General features: G+C 32.5%; 1 protein-coding gene across 1 annotated transcript; it reads left to right on the forward strand.

Annotated features, from left to right (window-relative positions):
• Positions 1 to 14,056: 14,056 nt before the first annotated feature.
• LOC139504164 (uncharacterized) lies at positions 14,057 to 15,742 on the forward strand. The gene has a single exon (XM_071294227.1). The coding sequence runs from the start codon at positions 14,057 to 14,059 to the stop codon at positions 15,740 to 15,742; it is 1,686 nt and encodes a 561-aa protein (XP_071150328.1).
• Positions 15,743 to 24,624: the final 8,882 nt, after the last annotated feature.

The raw sequence follows: 24,624 nt of genomic DNA on the forward strand, positions 1-24,624 counted from the left end.
TGCATCCATATGGTTTCGTTATTTCCAATTGTCGACTTCAGTAACCCTCTTTTTGTCATTGCAAGATGAGGATTGTTAGTCCTGTGATATATTTTCCCGATGATGCCAACTTGGTGAACGACTTGGTTTAAAATAGCAAAGGTTACACTTTAATCCTTAGTCGACCATTATATATTTACATTTCAGATCATCATAAAATAAGAATTAGTAGTTAGATTGCAAGTGAATTGAACATCTGTTATTTAAACTCTGCAGGCTTTGTAGCCATTAGAATTTCATTTTGAAAAGAGACAGTGTTGTTTGAAGTCATCAAAATCCTAAGTATCTTAAAGAAGAACTTAACATGGCTGTGTATGTGGAATAAGTATAGATATATTAAAATTTTTATTACGCTGTGGTTTACAAAGCAAAAGGGGTGCGCCATATTTGAATAATCATTCAAGAATTTTTACCACCATTATTCAAAATAAAAATGATCTGTATATACCATTAAGCTAAAACAATGTCTGGTTGCTTTGCGCTTGTTTTATGTAAACAAATAGTATACATATGTCACTACATTTTATAAATTTCTATTGATATATATTTTGATATCCGCGGTTTCTGAAGGGGTGGTATAATAGTTATGATTTAGTCCGTCCGTTCGTTCATCCTTGTGTCCCACGTTTGTATCTGTAACTGCACTTAACTTGCACGACAACATTTTTAAAACCTTAGAACAACTTAATCACAGGATATACTTTTGCACCTCTTATTTAACTTTTTTTATTCAAATTATTATTTGGGTTTATTTTGAATGACATGGATCTGCACACTTTGGTGCACATTTTTGGGGTGACCACTTAATATCTGCAACTCCTTTTAAAACCCTTATAATAATTCATTGACACTTTCTCACAATCTTAACAGTACAATGTTCATAGGCATCTTCTATTTCATCTGAATAATTTTAGGTTTGTGCTTACCGAGGCATGGATTTTTTTTGGGTGGAAACCTCGACTTCTCCTTTATCCATTATAAGAATTTATCGAATATTTTTAACAATCTTTAACATTTATATCTACAGACCATCACATTTTATTATCCATATTATGTCTGTGTACTCCATGATCAAGGCATGAACTTTTTCATTGAATGATTGGGGATACCCAGTTGTGTATTCACATCTGTTAAACCATTATTGTCATCATTGAATATGTTATTAAGGGTTGTGAGTATAAATTTGTCAGCTTTGCATAAAGAAACTTTTGTTTCTATTTGCTTTCATTATTTAACTTTTGTAGCCTTAGGATGTATATCAAATTGGTTAATGTCACCATCACTTTTAGTACTTGGGAAAGAACTGTTTTCACCTATATTTTCAAACTATGGCTAAGGGTGTGAAAGTATCTTTAGAAACTTCTGACTGCCTGTATAAATTCCTCTCTTTGATCTTCTACATTTAAATGAAAATTGAGAATAGAAATGGGGAATATGTCAAAGAGACAACAACCCGACTATAGAACAGACAACAGCAGAAGGTCACCAAAAGGTATTCAATGCATCGAAAAATTCTCGAACCCAGAGGCGTTCTTCAGCTGGCTCCTAATCAAACATATATACTAGTTCAGTGATAATTAACGTCATACGTTACTCCAAATTATACACAAGAAACTAAAATTAAAAATAATACAAGACTAACAAAGACCAGAGGCTCCCGACTTGGGACAGGCGCAAAAATGCGGCGGGTGTAAACATGTTTATGAGATCTCAACCATCCCACTATACCTCTAGCAAATGTAGAGAAGTAAACACATAACAATGCGCACATTAAAATTCAGTTCAAGAGAAGTCCGAGTCTGATGTCAGAAGATGTAACAAAAGAAAAATAAATAAAATGTCAATAATGCATTAATACCAAAAAAGACTACTAGCAGTTAACTGACATGCCATCTCGAGACTTCAATTAAACTGTTTTAAAGATTATGTCTTCTGTTAGGAGTTTTAGGCATTTAAACCAATTTTATACCAATTTTTAACTTATAAATGTGGAATTTTTACGATTCAATATCACTCAAAAATTATGTTGGACAGTCTTTTTTCAGGAATGGGATGGTCATGATCTTTTAATGAACATGCATTTTAATGCACAATTAAAGTTTGCTAACTACTTTCAGTCATAGTATAATGTTTTTTTTTTAAATACAAATGATTTGTTTTCTTTATAGTGAGAATATTAGATATTGATTATATGCAGCTGGTCAATCCTGTTATTCTATCCTGTTGTATTTTGGTTGGGACAGTTGCAGAGATTTGGCTATATTAAATTACTACATCACAAATGTTGGTCTAATCTGTGAAGTCAAACTCCAGCCAATGTTAGGTGAGTGTTCGACAGTGCCCACATAATGCAAAATTTACAGCATAAGAGCATCAGAAACACAACGTGTGAGGCTCTATTGATTAAATAATGGAGTCCGAACACTCTCTAGGGAATTGCCCCTGGAGTTAAGGAAAACTGTTTGACTCTTTCAATATCTTTTTGTACGTAAACCTCCCTTATTCGTCTCTTTTCTTCATTTGAAAGTATAAAGTAGACAAAATGATTAGAACCAGTTGGACAATTCTGGACCCTTTGTTCATAGTGAATTAACCAGTAAAAAGGGCTTATTTGTTATTTGATTTTGCCATGTGATTATGGACTTTCCGAATTGATTTTCCTCTAAGTTCAGTATTTTTGTGATTTTACTTTTTAGATTTAAACATTTTCGTCTGTTGCTGAATTTGGAATTTATTTTTGATAGCGCAATCGATGATAGGTGTAAAAGAAATCGTCTTATCACGCATTTTAATTTTTGAAACAAATATAAGGTGAAGTTTTGTTAATTATCGCCACAATACAGAAATGTTATCATATATGTGAGATGAAATTTAAAGTATACGTTCATAAAATAAAGCAAATTTAACATATTCGAGTGTAAGATTTTGAAAAATTTATTGAGACACACTGAACATGCTGAATAGGTTGATTTATTGTTGATTGCTTGCTTAACGTCCAGTGGCAAATATCTCATGCATGTTCAGGCCTAGAACGATACACACTGAATAAGAAATCCTACTGAGACCTACATGTATTTATATTCGTCTTCGTGTCAGTTCCTAACTTTTTAAAATTTATTTATACCTTTTACTCTATCAAAAGATATCCTTTTTTTCTATTGAATACAGTCGGTTGGGTATGTTATATAATTATATCCTTATTATCTGTTTAAATAAAATTAAAAATGGAAATAGGAAATGTGTCAAAGAGACAACAACCCGACCTTAGAACAGACAACAGCAACAAAAATGAATTGCTATTAGAAAAACAATTTTTCTGAATATTTCATTCGATGCAATTAAAATTGTTGACTAAATAACCACTTTTCCGGGATAGAAATGTAATTACAAATAGAAAAAGACATATTCCCTCTATTCCATAAACTAAGTTGTTACAATAAATAACTTACAATGCGTCTTGTATTTGTCATACACCGTTATCGGGTGGTAACAATTCATTTGTTTCCTTCTACATGCAGTTACAGTAGTATTTTTTATTGTGTATGGATAATAATTTTAACAGGTTTATATCTGGATTAATTAATGAGTTTTATTTCATATTCTAAATGATCCGCAGGGCGTATTTATACCCAAACGCATTAGAAAGGAATATCCCACTTAAGTCGGTAAAAGAGATACTATAATGCAGATTTTAAGGTTTTTCTTGTCATAGAACAAAACGTGGATTTTTTTTTTTAAACAAGTTCCATCGATAGCCTAAAGGAAGTTCATTTCTTTTGATAAGTTTAACGTTGTCCTTGGTATCTGGTTATCACGGAAGATAACACATTTTCACAGAGTATTTCTGCATCGTGATAATATTCATATAAATTATTTCTTCAATTCCAAACTAAAGGAACAGATAATTAACTTTTACCAGGAAAACAGAATTACAACAAGAATTAAATAGTTACAATTTAATATAGTTCTTCTGCTACGATTTATTAGATTTGAAATTTCGCGCGCTTTAATCTTATTTCAAAACGAGTTATTGAACCTATGACTACACACATTGTTTGCGAATGATCAATGACATCAATGTTAGGAAATATGAATTGACAAATACACGATATAATTGATATAATATAACAGGTAAAGTTTATCTAACGTATTGAACATAATCCTCGTTACTGTCTTAATGTTATGATAAATCTAATTTTACTTTATATTCTTTGGTATTGAAAAGAATAGGAATAGCGAAACTGCGCATCAAGTGGTATATTTCACTTCCTCGTCCAATGTATATATTGGTTTTACATTATCTTGCAATTTTCTTTAAATCATAGTTTAAATATGATCAATGTAGACAGATTTGTATAAGTTCTTTTCTGTTTTCGAATACCTAAATTTCTTTCGTATTATCGTAATGCATTCAGTTCAGTTTCTTGTATATTCCTTCATTAATTGTGCAGCACAACCCAAAGGGTATAGTTTTAGCAACTATTTACACCTTAAAACATAAGGAAACAAATAATTATAGACAGATGACTGAATTCGGTTATAATAATCACTAAATAATAAATATCATAATTAATTCATAGGATTATCATCATAAAGCTTTAAAAAATATATAATAATTCATATTTGCTGGGGTGTAAGAAAATGTTAAGAAACAACTGCATATATTTACAAATAAGAATCAAAATGGTCTCAAATTAAAATTACTTATAATTATTAGTTAAGAGTGCTATACATACATCGGGAACTATAATGTAAATTTATATTATAAGACTTATGTAAAATGGTTGGGGTTTGGAAAAAATTTAAGCTATAATATATACATAAATTTTCTTTACAGTTTAATTTACTATATGGAGATCTTGTCATTATTCTTTAAATAATAACTGATATCTTACACTTTTAAAAAGAAAAGATTTATCTTTAAATAAAAGTTTATAAGTCATAAAATAGTAAGAGGATATACTATTAGTAAGGAACTATTTTATTTTAAAAAGTTTACTTATACTGTACTTGTGATCAAGTTTTTTTTTAATCCTTTTTGTGCGCAGCAAGTGCATCTCATAACACATATTTCTAGCCAGAGTTTTAATGTTTTCATAAACAATTGAGTAACAGTTTATGTCCTTGCTAGTACAGTCCATTATGAGCTGCAGTAAATTACCTTGTTGTATGATCTTCTTGTATGTTGAGGTATCAATTTCATTAATTGTCTGTTTGATTTTTTAGCAGTATTTAGATCTAATTTGCTGCTCTAATTCTTTGCAGTGTAGTATAAAATGTTCTAGATCTTCATTTCCCTGTTCACAGATTCTACACATCGGGTTAACTTTCGGATTGAACTTAGCTCTTTTGGCTTGGAATATGTACGTTTGAGTACTAATGGATTGTGATGTTTTTTTCCATTTTTTCATTATGACATTCATTTTTCCAGTATGCCTCGATCTTTATTCCTACTAGTCTTTTCCATTCGATTTTATTCAGTGGATTTTCTATGTAGTAGCTACTAGATTTCAAATTGTATTTTGATAGAGTTTTTTCTACTCTGTTGATAAAGTCTTTTCCTCTTTGGTCTGAAAATACTATTTGTCGGCGCAGAATTTCACATTCTATGGTTCCTGAATTTCGAACAATATTCATGAAGAAGGTTAGTACATTTTTGTCTAATGTGATGGCAATAAGTTCTGCTCCTACCAGGGTATAGACAGCCATATTTGCTGTATTATTTGGAAGCCCTTGAATTTGTCGGAGGATTTTTCTCTCTGTCAGTTCTAGCATATCCTTTTCTTTTGCAAGTAAGTTCATCACCTCAAGTCCGTATATGCTTCTTGGTACTGCATATGTTCTCCATAGCTTGTATGCAACCATGGGTGAGAATCCCCTTCTGACATGTTACCCAGCTCCAAGAAGGCTGTATATTGTTGCCCTATCGGTTCTTATTCTTTCTGAGATATTTGCACGGTTTTGTTCGTTTCTTATATACCTAGATGTTTGGTTTCTAGATTTTGCCATTTGATTATGGACTTTCCGAATTGATTTTCCTCTAAGTTCAGTATCTTTGTGATTTTACTTTTTTCATTGGTTATATTGATGTCATTGTCTTCAAATTGCAATGTTGATATATTTGAGCCTTTTGCATTGTAAAGAACAGCTTCAGATTAAGTTGGATTGATTTTGACTAGATCTCTGCTTGTATGGTGTTGTACTATGTCTAATATTCCTTGTGCATCTGCAGTACTATTTGCCAGGACAGCAATGTCATCGGCACATGTTGGTGCAGGGACTTGTATATCACCAATACATGCTCCAAGTCCACTTTTTAATATGCTATCCAGTATGAAGTTGTTGTAGCATTTATATAGCGTTGTAGATAGTTTTTCACCCTGTTGAACATGTTGAATTCCTTGTAGCACCATTACATCTTCTGTACATTGCCCTTCCCATTTAACCTTAATGCTCATTCCTTTATACAAGTTTCTCAGTAATGTCCAGAGTTTTCCTTTTATTCCATAATGGTACAGTTTGTTGAATAGTATTTCATTGTTTAGCTTGTCAAATGCCTTTTCTGCATCAAGAGTTATTAAGATCAGCAGTATCATTTATTTCTTACTTTCTTCGATTGCTTCTGATGTGAGGAATGTTGCACATAGTGACGATACTCCTTCTGTAAAGCCTCTTTGCAGGGAGTTTTGTTGTTAAATACAGAGTCAACTCTATCCTTCAATATACTTTGTAATATTTTTGCAAAGGTTTTAGTTACAGTTATTCCTCTATAGCTAGATGGTAATGTTTGGTCTTTTTCTTTCTTTAAGATTGCTTTTAGAATCCCTGTCTTAAGCTGGGGTCACACATTCACGATTTTTACTGCCGTCCTTAACAGGACCATTCCCGATTAAAATGTATTAAAAGTCTGATCAAGATCCTATGAATCGTGGATGGAAATTCAAACTTTAATTAAAATTTGTAAAAAAAAAAATTTAATCACGACAACAATCAGATATTGTTCAGGAAGCGTCGATATTCAACCGTTTCCAAGCGAATTTATCCCGATAATCCCGTTCTAAATCCGCTTCTAATCCGATTTGTATCTTTCGCCAGGTAAAATTCGACCGAGTCTGTCACGACTGCGTCCCGATTCTACCGAATGTAATCCGACAGAGATCAGATAGTGACAAGACAGTGAACCGACGCTGACGGAAGTTATCCGTTCGAAAACTGTCGGCATACTCGGGATGATCAGGTACTGTCGGAACGTAATCCTATCACGGTCCGCTCTATCGCATTGCAAACGGCTTTGTCTGGTCTCAGTCGTATTGTATTCTGTAATTGTCGGGACTCTGACGTGGGTATCATTGACGAATTTAGAATTAATAACGGGACTGTTTCGGAACGGTTTCGGCAAAAACGGTTCGCAATCGACACGATCTGGATGCAATCTTGACTCAATCGGCAGAAAAACAGCAATGAAAAATTTCTCCAGATCATTCCCGTTCCACAGGACACCGTCCAGAATACACAGAACATTGTTAGGATTTTGATCCGATACAGCAGAATCTGTCACGACATAGTCACGATTGTAATCCGACTAGACAAAATCGGCTGAGTTTCCCCGAATGTTACGGGACGCACCTAACTGTCGGGGTGCTTTGCCGAACTATTCGGACCCTTCCCGACCAGTAGGAATCTGTTACGAACTAAAACGACTGCGTTCAGACAATAATAGGACATTCCAGATAATTGAGGATACTAATCCGACTTTTTAACTAATAATCGGCAATGTGTGAACCCCGCATTAAGGAAGATTGATACATCCAAATATGTTAAGATTAAATTTAGCAAATGTACTATAAAGGGACTTAACTCTTCCATCCCATGTTTGTAGTGTTCTGCCGAAATTCCATCTTTATCTGGTGCTTTTCCTGCTTTAAGGTAGATCATAAGTAAATCTTTTTTGAGACAGAATTTTCTTATACTTAGCCAGAATGAAGATTTTAATATGCTCTTTTCAAAAATATAATAAAAAGTAGGGGTCACCGTGTTATTTTTCAAGCTATGAGTCGTTGAAAATTGCCTAAATTTGGTTAGATTGTTAATGGAAAAACACAATTGTGTGCATAAAAAATAATCTATGAGATAGAATTTTGAAATAAATTGTGAAAAGAAAGGTTTTGTAATATGTTTTAAGAAAATAAAAAGAAAAAATGGTGTCACCGAACTTGTTTTCTTGCTACAAGTAAAAAGAAAAAAATTCCCTATCTGTCCAGTATAAATTTTTTACTAAAAGAGTTATCTTCCCGTAAATGGCTCATTTGAAAAAAATGATTCAAAAAGCAAAATAACATGATATTTGTTTAATTATTTTGAATTATACAATAAATTGTCAAGTTTTCTTTATATTATTAAACAGTCTAACCATCAAATTGCAAATCTGTCTCCAAATTTGCAGATTTAGGCAAATAACTAGACCGATTTTTTACTGTGATTGTTCAATCCAAGATGGCGGTATACCATGAATCTACCTTAAGTTTTTCTATAGCTTTATTGACTTCCTTTACATTAACAAGATCTATGCCTTGACGTTTTCACTTTCTATGTATTCTATTACGGTTGCAGTTTGATTCTGAATTAACCGGACATAGAAAATAGGTAATTGTCTAATTGCTACCTCAGTATTGCAATTTTCATTGTTATTAATGTTATATCAGTCTTTAGTTCAAATATAACATCAAATCAATCATAATTCTATCTTATTTGTGACAGATAGGTTTATTCATTTAAATGTGACGTCATAATCATTTTTGATGTTCTGTTTTACAAATGCAGATGTGACGTCATTTTTTTGTCATTTTTTACAATTTAAAATGTGACTTCACTTTGCTTTAAGACCTTGACTAATTCGGGTGTGTCTATTTTTTGTGTTGAATTGTGTTGGATTTTGTCGTGTTATGTAATGTATCCGGTTGTTTTCTGTATTAGTTAATACTTCAATTTTATCGTGTTTATCTTTTTACAATTTAAAATGTGACGTCACTTTGCGTTGAGGCCTTGACTAATTCGGGTGTGTCTATCTTTTGTGTTGAATTGTGTTGGATTTTGTCGGGTTATGTATTGTATCCCGTTGTTTTCTGTATTATTCAATACTTCAGTTTTATCATGTATATCTTGTATGTAGTCATTTTATAAGATTTACTGTTTGCAAAAGTATAAATTATTCTAAAACATAGGGATGTTCTGGTACCTAACAGAAAACCCTGGCCGTTTGTGGCACAACTTTTTTTAACTTTTGGTCCTCGATGCTGTTCAACTTTGTACTTGTTTTGGCTTTCAAATTATTGTATCTGGGCGTCACTAGTAAGTCTTGTGTGGACAAAACGTACTTCTGGCGTATTAGATTCTAAACCTGTTGCCTTTTGTTAGCTATTATTCGTGTTTTCTTTTTCAATTCTACGCTCCTATTTATTTGTATTGTAGTCCTGTAATGTTGTCTTGTCATTTTAATGTTATATTTTACATGGCCATAAAAGAGGGAGGTTTGGCATGCCACAAAACCAGGTTCAAACCCACCATTTTTTTCTTTAAAAAATGTCCTGCACCAAGTCAGAAATATGGTCTTTGTAATATTATAGTTCGTTTCTGTGTGTGTTACATTTTAACGTTGTGTTCCTTTTGTGTCGTTTGTTCCCTCTTATATTTGAGTGTAAATTCATATTATTATAAAACGTGTCACGGTACTTTTCTATCCGAAATTCATGTAATTAGTTTTGATGTTATATTTGTTATTCTCATCGGATTTTGTCTACTGCTTAGTTCGTTTCTGTGTGTGTTACATTTTAATGTTGTGATGTCATTCTCTTGTATTTTATGTGTTTCCCTTGGTTCTGGTTTATGACCCGGATTTGTTTTCTATCGATTTGTGAGTTTTGAACATCGGTATACTGTTGTTGCCTTTATTTATCATGCACTTTTGAAAAGTAAAATATTGTGTAAAATAACTTGGGTTTGCATTCATTGTGTCATTATTTGTCATTTACAGGCGCTGAAAATATGACATATGTATGTTCCCTGAAACAAATTTCTCCACCGCTGTTAACAATTATATACCGACACATATTGACTATTGACTTTTTTGTCCTTATTTATTAAAAAAAAAAGTAACATTATTCTGTAAGAATTTTAACTGTCATTTAAAGCATGTATCAAAATTATGACTTTTGTTATAACTTCCTTCTTTTGAATATCAATCAACAAAAGTTATAAGAGAAAAAAAAACACCATATTTTATTATTTTTGAAGATGCATTCTACTTGGAAGTGATCTCATTAATTCGAAAGAAAAAATATATATACAGTGAACATAGAATGTAACCTACTGTACAATGGTTATTTCTAACACCATTTTGGAAACTCTCATGTGACAATTTCTAAAAATGTTTCGGACACATGATAGTTGATAAAAATTGAAGTTAAATTACATTAATTACTGACAAAGGATTCAGGTATTTACAATTAACTTGATAACTCAACATGTACCTCCAACGAAACTGACCAAGGACCAAATCTTGAAAATTATAAGGCTGTTCAATGGGCCTTTACAATTTCAATTTTCAATGATGAAAAACTTAATTTTCATTCACTGTAATGGATGCTTAAATGCCATCAGAATTTTACCAAACAATTGTATATTGTTGAGTCTTCTAAGTGGTCACTCAAACTTATTTCTAGAAAAAAGTTGAATTACAAAAGTGCTGAACTCAGAGGAGAATTCAAAACGGAAATTTCCTTTTAATCATATGATAAAATCAAAGGATAAAACACTTCAAACGAATGGACAACAAATTTCATATTCCTGACTTGGTACACAGGCAAAATTTGCTCACGTGAATTTTACATTAAAATTTTTACGTGAGATTCACCTCAAACGAGCTTATACATGAAACTCAAGTGAAAATTTTCATGTGAATTTCACGTGAATTGAGATTCACATGATTCTCACGTGAAAAAAAATCACATGAATTTCTTTATTTATTAATTTCATGAGAATTTTCCGTGAATAAAATTAATGTGATGTTCACGTGAAATTCATGTGAAACTCACATAAACTGATTTCACGTGAGTTTCATGTATAAGTTCGTTTGAGGTGAAATTCACATGAATTTAGATTCACGTGAAATTGATGTGAATAAAATTTGCCTGTGTATCTTGATTGTAAGTAATTTTTGGGGCCTTTTATAGCTTGCTGTTCGGTGTGAGTCTCAGCTCCGTGTTGAAGACCTTTCCTTGACCGGTTTACTCTTATAAATTTTGACATGGATGATGAGTTGTCTCATCGGCACTCATACCACATCTTCTTATATCTATTTACATTAGTTTGATCAACTATCAAAGTCGGTCTTCACGTTATTGTGTAACTAACTTTTTTAGGACAAGCGTGAATAAGATATGGATACTAATATAATCTGTTTCAGTCTTTTTCCTCTTGCAGTAGTATTAAACATATGACTTTTCTATCTTTTACACAAGTATTCCAAACTAAATGACAATTTGAAAAAAAATGGTACGGCTTTGTTTCATAAATAGATTGACCGACGTAAATATAATTATCTTAATTTATGAAGAGATCAAATTCATACTTTGTAAAAAATCAATCTGGTTCGAAGTGACATACTATTAATCACGATGCTTGCTTTCTTAATTGACAATATATGAGTTACAATTAGAGGCCGTACTTTTTTAACAAACAATCGGACCTAATAAAATAGAACAAAACTTTGTATGACAAAATTTGAATGAATTTTGTGATTGCTTTCTAAGTTTCATGACAAAAGTATATATTTTATAGACAATATGAAGTAATTTTATATTCAACAATCCATATTTAATTTGAAGAAAGAACTTGTCAGCTTATGCTTCTTTAACAAAAAGGGCACTAGACGTTTTAAATATCTAGTTGTGAGCTGGAATTCAGCTTACTTTGTGTTAAATCATACAGAGTCAAGGAAAAAATATACCGACGAGGATATCACTGCCATGCTGGACTTTTTAATTGACAACATTTTGTTGACATTGGAGGTTTGGTCTTCCAACAGACTATTGGAATCCCAATGGGTACAAATTGTGCTCCTCTACTTGCAAATTTTTTTTTTTTTTTATTCATATGAATCAGAATTTATCCAAGGGCGTGTACAGAAAGGAGAAAAGAAATAAGCCCAGTCTTTTAATTTCACCTTTCGGTATATTGATGATGTACTGTCTCTAATAATAATAGATTCACACTAACATTAAATATATCCAAGTGAACTTGAAATTAAAGATACTACCTTCACAGATAAATCTGCTTCATATTTATACCTTTTTCTCGAAATGACTACTGATGTAAGGTTGAATACCAAAATTTATGACAAACGCGATTATTTTGATTTTCCTATAGTCAACTTTCCATTTCTGTGTAGCAACATCCCAGCGACACCAGCATATGGAGTATATGTGTCTCAATTGATACGTTACTCTAGAGCTAGCTCAAAGTACGTTGATTTTGTTGAACGAGGAATCCTGTTTCTCAAAAGTTGCTAAGACAGGGTTACGAATCAATCAAATTAAGGTCACTTCTCCAGAAATTTCACGGTCGCCATCATGAGCTGATTGGCTATTTTGACAAAAGTGTGTCAGAAATCACATCTGATATTCTTGATGATTTATAATAACCTTCTATCATTACCGAACTGAACAATGAAATAACACGACGGGTGCCGTAAAAGGGTGCAGAAAATCCTTACCCTTCTGGAGCACCTGATTTCACTCCCGGTTTTTAGTGGAGTTCGTTGTGTTTCTTAATTATTATTTATAACTGTTGTAAATGTCCTTTCGTTTTGTGAGTCTTTGTTTACTCCTTGGTTTTGATTGTTATTGTCTTTTCAACTATCAAGATATGGGACTTTACGAATTCAAATATAACAAAAATAACTTTTTAAAGGCCTTAATAATTAATCTACCATGTACCTTAAGCAATATAATACTCATCTAAAGTACCAGATTCTTTACAATTATTCCAAATTCAAATGAGTCTGTGTCTGATAATAGAGGTTTTCGAATGAAAGGGGGGGGGGGGGGCCTTACATAAAGATGGAATATTTTATAGCACTTTTTTAAATAATCCTTCCATATGTATAAAATGTACTTTAAATGGAAATGGAAGGAATAAAAAATACAAAAAGCATATCATAAGGGTATAAAATAGTCTTTCGTTCTTATGTTGTACTGTTATACCACTGTCCCAGGTTAGGAGAGGGTTGTGATCCCGTTAACATGTTTAACCCCGCCACATTATTTATGTATGTGCCTGTCCCAAGTCAGGAGCCTGTAATTCAGTGGTTGTTGTTTGTTTATGTGTTACATATTTGTTTTTCGTTCATTTTTTTACATAAATAAGGCCGTTAGTTTTCTCGTTTGAATTGTTTTACATTGTCTTATAGGGGCCTTTTATAGCTGACTATGCGGTATGGACTTTGCTCATTGTTGAAGGCCGTACGGTGACGTATAGTTGTTAATGTTTGTGTCATTTTGGTCTTTTGTGGATAGTTGTTTCATTTGGCAATCACATCTTCTTTTTTATATTGGGCTAAGTAAGACTAAAAATGATTTGGGCTCAATTTAGGTCGTAGCACAAGTTCATATTCAAATATTTGTAAGAGTTCCGCAAAACCAAGTATTAGTCACAGACCCAACTAAAATCGGGAAAAAATTAGGAAACTTTTCCTCTAGATATACTACAAGCTTCTGTCCAATAGGTACTACCCTAACATAACAAATATGTTAAAATTTGATAAATTCTAGTGAAGAGGTGTATCAATTATTTATCAATAGTAGTAAATGCATATAAATTATTTGATGATTTTGAAAGATATATTTAAACATTAACATATTACTAGAAGTGGGGATGGGCTTTTGAACAAACCAACGACAACGATTGTGAATATGATTTTAAGAAACTAAATCTTATTTTTCACTTCTTTCAGTAAGTACGAATGTCTTTAGAAAAAGATGTATTATGTGGTCCGTGTTTGTTTGATGACGTCACGAAGGACGCAGGGAGATGGTGCACAAATTGTGAAGAGGGGTTATGTAGAGAGTGTGAAAACGTTCACAGAAAAGGTAAAACCACAAGGAACCATAAGGTTATTACAATAGACGATTACCGCAAGATTGAACATGTTTCAATCTCCCAAATATGTGAGCAGCATGGAGAAAACCTGGAATGGTTCTGTAAAAGTCACGACGAAGTCCTTTGTGTTGTATGTGTCCCGTCCAAACACAAAACGTGTTCTGATGTTATACCAATAAGTGCAAACTCAGCAAATTCAGGACAATCCTCTGCTTTAAATGATCTAGAGGAGACGATTGAGGGAACTTTGCGCAACGTGCAACAATGCATCAAGAATCGTGAATCTGCTACAAAGGAAATCGAAAAACAAGAACTGGAGGTCAGAATCATTGTTCTTGACACGAGAACTAAAATAAACGTCCATCTCGACAAATTAGAGGAAAATTTGTTAAACGAACTAAGATCAAAATCTTGCATTTGTAAATCAAAATACAAGAACATCCTTGAAAAGCTAAAATCAACAGAAGAAATGCTTACTAAGTTCAGGGAGCAATCAATTCATATTAAACAATTTTCTTCTGACATACAAGTATTTCTTGGAACGCGACAGATCAATAAGCAGATCTTAGACGAGATAAAAACCATTAATACTGAACTCGGTGTTTCCAAGAATTATGCATTAGATGTATCTTTTCATAGCTTAATCAAAAAATTATCCAACGAAGTAGAAGACTTTGGTAAAATGTTTGTTTCAGAATCTGCCACCAACCTTGATTTTAGGGACTCAAAAATAGACCAGGCTCAAATAGAGATCAACATCCCCACGCCAAGAAACATATCCGATATCAAACTCCAGCTAATCAAATCTTTTCAAATGGCGAAGACACATTACTATGATAAATTGAATGTTTCAGATTGTGTAATATTGCCTAATGGTCATTTAATGATTGCGAACGACACAAATGATAAACTTTTAATTGAGTACAGCGATACAGGTAAACTTATCCGTGATATACGAGTATCTGGCCCACCATACGCTATTGACGTGATAGATCGTGATCGTATTGTCGTGACGTACGGAGCTTCATCATACCTAGAAATAATGAATAACAATTATGTCAACGTTGATAATAAGATCAGTTTACATAAGAGTTGCTGGGGTGTATCTCATGCGGATATGAAACTTTATGTTGCTCAAGGAGACTGTATTCAAGTCCTGGATTTATCTGGAAGACAATTGAAAACAATAAAAACGGCATCTGAAAGTGTATCACGCATCTATTTGAGTAACGAAAAGATAGTTTACTCAGATTGGGATAGCAACATAGTGCATTGTTGTCATTTGAATGGGAACGAATTTTGGCATTTTGAACATGACAGCATCAACTTTCCAAGAGATATCACAGCAGATTGTTACAATAATGTTTTCGTTGTAAGCCATAATAGCGAAAATCTAACAACAGTTCAACATGACGGGAAAAACAGTAAGACGTTACTGACAACATCGGATGGACTTCGCTTGCCACGAACTGCGTATTATGACAAGGGAAATAGAACATTGGTGATATGCAACGATGGAGGAAAGGTTTTGTTGTTCAAAGTCGTTTAAATTGTCTCTCATCGCAACACATGAGAAATCTGTGTGCTAGAACATTTCATAAAATACTTAGTACCTACAAAAGACAATGCACGTTTTTTTTTCATTAGGAAAAGGATGAATTTTGCCTTCATAATAAATTGATATATAACTTGGTATTTTCTTCCATTTTTCAGTTGTAGTAATACGTAAAAAATCAAACATACCGGACTCTAAGGATACTTTATGTTTAGCTGTGGGTTTTCAAGTAAAGGTTTAGAACATTGCGTATTATATTGCGTAACTTAATGCGTAATGACATCATTTCATCTATTTTGTTTAAGAACTATCGGTATTAATTTCTACTGTAGTAAGAATAAGCTTTTTTCATTCAGAAATACACTGAATTTTTAATTCAGATAAAGATATGTACATAATAAAACAAAATCCACAAGAGTTACAAAAAATCAGATGAAAATACAGATTTTGTGTCAAAGCTTTGCTTGCAATTATCTGAACATGCTCCGTTCTACTTTCTGATTTAAAAAAAATCGGAATCATCTGGTTTTATCGGATAAATACACATCTTCAAGATGTTAAAGTTAACAGAACAGAAAGTGAAACTAAGCAAATTTTTGACACATGATCTGTATTTTTAAGAAGATTTCTTTTTAAATGCATATATCCTGGTAAAAAAATAGCTTTTGTCATATTATACTCCTTTTCTTTAATGAATCGAATTTATTTCATATGCTCAATCAAGAAAAGACTACTAGTGCCAAACACGTTATATTACAAATGTCTCAAAAGTACAAAGTTAAGTAAATTTCGTAAAGTTCTTGTTTATACGTTCGTGTAGCCGCAGAAGAGAAGATGTTTTGCAATAGAAAGTTTGTAATAAATCATAGCTTCAAAGATTGTGTTGGCTAGTGCATTATACTATTTACCGGGTTTGGAACAACATGAGTAACGTCACAGGTGCAACATGTGAAGCAGGATCTGCTCACCCTTTTTTGGAGCACCTGAGTTCACTCCCAGTGTTTGGTTGGATTAGTGTTCTTTGTTGCGTCTTGTTTACTATTATTTTTCTGTGCTTTTTTTTTTTTTAGCAATATCTGTTTTTTTTTTCGATCTATGAGTTTAAATGTCCCTGTTAAATAACATGGTATATAAAATTGAAAATTAAAATGGGTTATGAGTCAAATAGATAACCTGATCTTAGAGCAAAATCAAGAGAAGACCAACAACGAATCATCAACACAACGAGAAAATCCCGCAACCAGAGATAGACCTGAGCTTGTCCCTAAACAAAGACAATTCTTCTGTACGGTGAAGTTTAAAAGCATATAAAATTATCAAATTTTGAAACATGTGGATATGAAAGTATAACTACCACGATAGCAGTTATAAAATACGCATATGTCGTTATTCTATAACTTTTGAAAATACTTTTTTGTTCATTTCAGAGGGGAATTTAGTTTGCTCCTTTCTTTCTTGGGGAACATTTTGGTTTATTATTTAGGGTACCATCGATGCATGTAGGGCGACCCCTCTTACGCTAAGCAGTCAATGCATCCACTTAATGAACATTTCTAGATCCGCAACTGCCTATAGTCTGATTGCCTTTGTGTAGAGGATGCACGGAGATAATTTCAAAGTTGATGCTGTCATTTTAAAAGTGCCATATTTCGTTCCCATTCAAATGACAATCACATTGAAAGGTTTTAAACATAATAATACATTATTATATATATAATAATAATGATACTTTTAGTACATACGTGTGATATAATCTTAAATAATTCATTTTTGGTCCCATATCATACACATGATAATTATAACAACAATCATCCTTATCACACACATCTTCAAACAGGCCGTCCTTATGCAAATTAAAACATACGCTCCGTCCAATCCGTTGAAAAAACATTGGTAATAGTGTTTTATCACCAGCACGCAGTATAATGATTTAGGCAAACAAGTGCAAGAATAATCTTTCATCCTTCAAATTATAATTATAATTATTTTAATGTTGCTTATTTGTACTCATTGCGTCTAGATTTTTACGGAGTATATATTTAATAATTGGTACGATATTCCCGGGTTTGCATTTCCTATCATGATTTCCATGAGAGAGGGTTGCTGCTCACATGGAAGCTATTACACCAAGAGTCCCAAATAATAAAGTTGAAATTATCCCTTCGTTATGGGCGCCATCTGAGAGTTGGTTGAGTGTTATGGAATAACCGTTTCACATATGATATCGGTTATGTGCCTTATGTCGTAATTACAATGCACTTCCCTTTTCACGTTAAGTGTGACCTACCGATGAGACTATTTACCGGCTTTGTAATAACATGAGCAACATGACGGTGTAATATTAAGAGCAGGATATGCTTACCCTTCCGGAGCACCTGAGATCATTCCAAGGTTTTTGTTTGGGTTTGTGTTGCTTAGTCTTAGTCTTTAGTTTTCTATGTTGTGTTTTGTGTTCTATAAAATGTCTGTTTGTCTATTAATTTTTTAGCAATAGTGTTGTCAGTTTATTATTAATCTATAAGTTTGACTGTCCCCTTGTTTTCTTTCGCGCCTCTTTCTTAGCGATTAATGTCAAATTACTTATCCAATTGTTTGATGTAGTTTTGGTCATGTCCATTATTCCAAAATGCTATAAATGTCAGCCTTTCTATCGTTATATTCATTCTTTTTTCCTCTTTTTTGTAAGTAGATAAAAGTGATTTGCATATTGAGAATGCATATTTATTTTGATACGGAAATATGAGGAGATATCCAATGTATGCTTATCCAATCAGATTTCAGAGGCGTACACATCTTTTTCAAGTTTCTATTTTTCATTCCTTTGGGTTAAATTCGAGGGATGTATGTAGTAAAACGTAAAATACTGAACTCTGAGGAAAATTCAATCAGAAAGTCCCTTATCACATGGCAAACTCAAATAACAAAACACATCAAAAAGAATGGACAACAACTGTCATATTCCTGACTTGGTACAGGCATTTTCAAATGTAGAAAACGGTGGATTGAAACTCGTTTTATAGCGCTAAACCTTTCATCAGATTTCGTTATATTTACAGCGATGTGTGAACAAAACAGATAAATTTGATTCCAAGTATTTACTTATATTGAAGAGTAAAGGTCTGATAATTTACGTTTTTGAAAACAATTGACCGAAAAAAAACCGAATGATTTATTGTTGAATGCAAAACATTTTGTTGCAAGTGCATCTTCAGGACGAGTATAACACATGTATAATGTATCGACATTTATCGCCTCTTTCACATAAATATTGATTACCTCTTTCTTACTAGTATTCATGTCTTATATGCATGTATGATACAGTAAGATACAAATGGTCGGAAGGTTCGGGTTTTTTCAGTGACTAGTGACAACGTTGGTTGAAAAGGGTGAAAAATGTAACATGTGAGTAGTTGACAAACCGAAATAATAAAAACAAAATTTATCTGTAATTCATAGTAAAAGAAAATAGCTCTCTATAAATAGTTTTGTGTTCTGAAAACTCAAATACTATAATAGGAAAACTAATACTGTATAAAAACCGGACTACTTCGAAAGATAAATTAAAAAGATCCAGAAAATAATAATCAAATTTAGTAAATGCCATTATCCATGAAGAGTTTGAAACCCTAATTTTATAACAGTTTCCAAATTTAGCTGATAAGATTTTTTATAATTCTTGTGAAATTGTTCCAAATGGAGTGCACTATTTTATTTTGAAAAAATCATGAGGCGTCGCATCGATTGTCGTATAAATAAGGAAAATCATTTCTTTAATAATTATGTTCTATTGTCACCACGAAAGAAGATATATTTTCTAACGGTGAAATAGTGAATAAGTGTCAATACCAGAAAATATCCGATCATTTGCTTTCAACAAGGTAAAAATTTATAACATTTTACTACAAATTATGTTTTGACTATGATCAACAATAGGAATACATGTCTTTATCTTGACACATGTACGCAATAGTGAAGCGGAGGAGAGGACAATTTTAAAAATCTAAATAACCTAAATAGACGAGCGACAAAACAAGGATTCGGAGGTTTTTAATGCACCTACCTAACACACGGCTATATGATATATCATTTGAAAGGTCTTTAAACGTACATTCAGAGTTGCCTGGTCGTCAAATTGGGAAATGGTCACATTTTTCTTAATCCGGCAAAAAAGAGGAAAAAATATAAGTCACAATTTGACGATATTGTTCGAAAAATGCAGTTAAAAAAAAAATCATCTGCAATATAATATGAAATATATCATTTGATAAACTATAATCTATCTTAGTTTTGTTTCTGAAATAAAATTTTACAAAAAAGTGTTTAAAATGAAAAAATCTCGTATTTTTGTGAAAATCAGAATTTTTACGGGTAATGACGCAACATATATAACTTGTTTTTCTAAGTTCTTATGTCTCGCCTAGCATGTATTTATACCGACAAAATATTGATCAAACTATATTAAAACATATCGTAAAACTGCTTTAAAGCGCATATTTTCTAGTTTACAGAACAGTTAAAATTTATGTTATTTTGATCACCTGTTAGTTTGACAGTTATAAATGCATTATGATTTAATTGTCTTAAGCTTGCCAACCACGTCAAGGTCAAAGATCACTAGCAAGGTGACAAAGGATTTGGGTGATCGAGATGTGAGGACATCCGAATTTTCGTTTGAAGACATGACCGCAAAACATTTTCTTTAAATGCAGATTCGCTTGGTGGCAATCGCAACAAACCTGTGTCTTTGCATAATGCAAGTTAAATATTAGAAATTATTATAAATTAAGGAATGTATCTCCCTCATGCAAAGCTCTGATTCTTTTCACGGATTTGGCTATACTTTTTGGACCTTTTGGATTATAGCTCTTCATCTTTTATATAAGCTTTGGATTTCAAATATTTTGGCCACGAGCATCACTGAAGAGACATGTATTGTCGAAATGCGCATTTGGTGCAAGAAAATTGGTACCGTTAATTTTATTAAACACGTAACTTGTTTAAGGAGGCTCGCGGGTTCAAAAATTTCAGCAAAAAATTAAACATTTGTTTTTTCATAACAAATTTTATGTATTGCACTATTAGTTATTATTTTATGATATGATGCAAAAATTAACCGAAAATATTGATTCGGTTTTGCCCCAGATGACTTTCAAAATGTTTATATCATTTCAGAAGCTCCAAATTATCTCCCTTTTGTGCAAAAATGCTATTTTTTGCATTAAAATTGGAAAAAAAAATTCACTCATCGGTGACCTATATTTTTTATTTATGTTTTTAAATAAGCTAAGCATAAACTAAATAATTGTAAAAATTTAAGCGATTTCTGTAATTAATTTCTTTTTTTATTTCGATATTATAGTTCAACAGAAAAGAAGTACCTTTACAAAATTGTATGCTTCTTTCGAAGGCAGATTGTGAGCGTAAATAATCGGTGACCCTTCTTTTTTTCTATTTTTCTATCAGGTATAAGATAAAGTTCATTTATAGAATAAATTAGCGAAATCTTATATAAAATTTAAAAAAAAATGATTCAGACCCGCGAGCCCCCTTAATTCAAAAAAGAGGGACGAAGGATACCAAAGGGACAGTCAAACTCATAAATCTAAAATAAACTGACAACGCAATGGGTCAACCTGTGATGAAGCGAATTTGTCTTTCGAGTCATACAAGCTTGAAATAAGCTCTCTGGTTGCTGACAACGATGTGGAAAAATCAATCTTGTCAAAGTTTTGGAGATTTGTAAACTTACTCGAAGCTTTTCTTATCAACTTGAATAAAGCCTTTTTTGCCAAACCCAAATATTGCGGAAGTGGTATCACAACCAGTTAAAGCATGAACTTCAGGGAGAATGCTAGCTAGTAAAGGTGAAAGAGAGTTTTGGAGATTTGTAAACTTACTCGAAGCTTTTCTTATCAACTTGAATAAAGCCTTTTTTGCCAAACCCAAATATTGCGGAAGTGGTATCACAACCAGTTAAAGCATGAACTTCAGGGAGAATGCTAGCTAGTAAAGGTGAAAGAGATTTTCTTAACTCATGGATTGGTATGTACCTTCTACAGTCCCTAAGATAATTAGTTAGTTAATTAGAATTAGTTATATTGGGGAATTCCACTGGGAGTGTATGTATTGGTTTGAATTAGAGATAATTCAGAGCACGCAAGGCTTGTAAGGTATCGCCTTACCTCATGATATGATGCACAAAATCCATGCGAATGTAAATGTCTCGATCAAAGCTTTCAAACCATGCATATGATGTAACTGTAATTATGAAAAGCCAATGTAAAGAGGTAATAAATCTTTTTGTGCAATGCAACTATGCATTCAGATAAAGCTAAGCTTTTCCTTATATTTCAAATGGAATGCCAGACAAATGGTTTTTATTACCTGATTGTAAGAGTCATCGATAAGCCAATTTATAAAGCCAGTCACAACAGAGGGCATGGTCTCTAGAGATTTCGATAAAGACATTTCATCAACTGAAGGATAAGTATCCATAGGGACAACGGCATTTTTAATCTCACGTCTAAGAATTGAATACTGCCTCGGACAATGTGTGAGAACTACTATAAACGAAGTTAGACTCCCCTTGACCGTGATTTACATCAACCACAATATGTTCTCGAAAGTGATTTTTGAATCTGAGTTGAAGTCTATAAGAAATGTATTTAGACGAGACGTTTTCTGGCAGAAATGAGTTATATTTAGAAAGGAGATAAGACAAGGAGAACACTGTTTTGTTAATGAATAATTCTTCGCTTATAGACTGAACAAATGAGGTAAATGCTTTATCGTACATGGTACCAGTATTATTTTCATTGGTTTCTGCTTTAATTTCTTCTTCTCGCAAAAGGTATTATGTTATGCAACCAGAGTGATATAAAGCATTTGATGTGAAATCTTTATCTGCAATTTGAAAATGCATTCCATTGTCAGCATGTTTAGTTGCTGTTTCAAAAAGGCTTTGAACACTCATAGACGAGGAAACACGATGAAGTTTTCGATCTTTTTTAAAGGTCTTGTGTTTACAAAAGATATAAACAAAACATCTTAGCCTAGATCTAGTAAGGATATTTGAAGATGAACATGAACTTGTAGTTTCTGCTTGAGACTGCTGTTCCTGACTTTACAGCAGATAAACGACTTGATGGAGACGGTCGGTTGTGTTTGCTTGTATATGTCCTGTAACAAGTTTTGGGATATTTTATGTTGTTCATAATAATGTCATCTAATGTATCAACCTCACTCAAAAACAACCTAAACACATCATCTTGTCTTTACCCTACATCATTCATAAAGGTTGTCATACTGAGAGTCTCTTGTGTTATATGTTTACATATTATACAGCGTAGCCTGCGACCTCGCTTCAATGGAGGTGGCGCACATTTCAAAGGACTTGGACACTGATCCCTGATGAGTAATTATGATAATATTTATGAATATTCTATTCTACAAAATGCAGTCTGCTGCTTACATATCACATGACCATATCGTTAGTAATGCTTAAAATGGTCTTTTGTTAACGCATGTACGAATATTTTTTTTAGTAAAATTTTGATCGTCTGGGATAAACACGATACAGATCCGGAATACCGTAGATTTTGGAGAAGTCGTCAAACATTTACTATCCATCATTGAGCTTCGACGTGTGTCGCAATCTTTTCAAGGTATAAAGAATGTATAAAAACAAAACATTTGAGAGTTTTAATAAGTCATTGACACTGACAATCTTAAAAAATATGGTATTTTTTTTATATTTTAGGGTTGGTCTGACAGACGTTTCTGAATGAAGTAATTTTTCATATTTTTTTGATTCGATGTCTTTTCAGAACGTAGTCAAAACTATTTTAGACAAAATTGAATAATATATTTACAACAATGGCTTTATATTCAATGTTAAATGTTACCGTATAATCCAAAGTATTTCGACATGTCTGTGTTCTCGTGAGATTTGCAAGAAACGTGACCATAGGGAACTTTGAGGACCACCCGTATGCTCTAGAAGTTTTTCTTTCAATTGATACCAAAATTAGTTGTGTGTTAGATATGTGCATTAAAAACCTCAACGAGAGGCTTTTTCACAAATCGGCGCTCGCCTTAAATACCTCATGAGATTTTAATAGCTCATTGGAAAGCTGAAATCCTGTCCTTTTTGCAAATATGTGTCGTAAATATAAAATCTGGTAAAATTATACCGAAAATCAATGTCAAAGGTTATCACTTAAACAAAATTCTATTTTCAGCAAGAGAAACAATACCATTGATATTTTTCAAAATTAATAATCTATTCAATAAGTTATATGAGTAGTATTATGTAGAAATGCGTTAGTTCATGCACAATCTTTTTCATATTTGCACATGACGTCAGAACAACGTTTTGTATAACTTTTTGAAGGTAGTCCGTGGTATACAAATGTAACAGCCTGATGAAAAACAGGAACAGAATAACCTTGATATTTGACCTTGACAAATAGCATTTCTTGAATTCTTTAAGAGTTAAAAAGTTTTTCGAAGAGAGTATCTGAAATGCATAGTTAATAAATTAAACAAAATGTGCAGTCATGTAAAATATGGTTTCATTTGTCAAGGATTCGACGTGTCACTGAGTTTTCTTAACATGTATTCAAACTATCTCAAAACAAGATACCTTTTTATATAATATAGTTATTGGATTGTGATATATTAACCTATTAGTGCAAGCGTGTTGTAGAACAAATTCAAAACTTGAGACATGACCGTTTTGGTTACTATGAAGAGTTTATTTTCATACCAAATGAAACGTCGAAAAAATTAAAGCAAATTAAAATAAAGTTACCAAATATTAAAACAAAAACTATTTTTTATGATATTTCATCTGTGTCATCAGCTATGTCGGCTGA

The sequence above is a fragment of the Mytilus edulis genome, chromosome 14 (genome assembly GCF_963676685.1).
Source record: "Mytilus edulis chromosome 14, xbMytEdul2.2, whole genome shotgun sequence".
Lineage (NCBI taxonomy): Eukaryota > Metazoa > Mollusca > Bivalvia > Mytilida > Mytilidae > Mytilus > Mytilus edulis.

Coding starts and splice junctions, on each gene's coding strand:
- LOC139504164 (XM_071294227.1), top strand. CDS start 14,057: ATGTCTTTAGAAAAAGATGTATTATGTGGTCCGTGTTTGTTTGATGAC.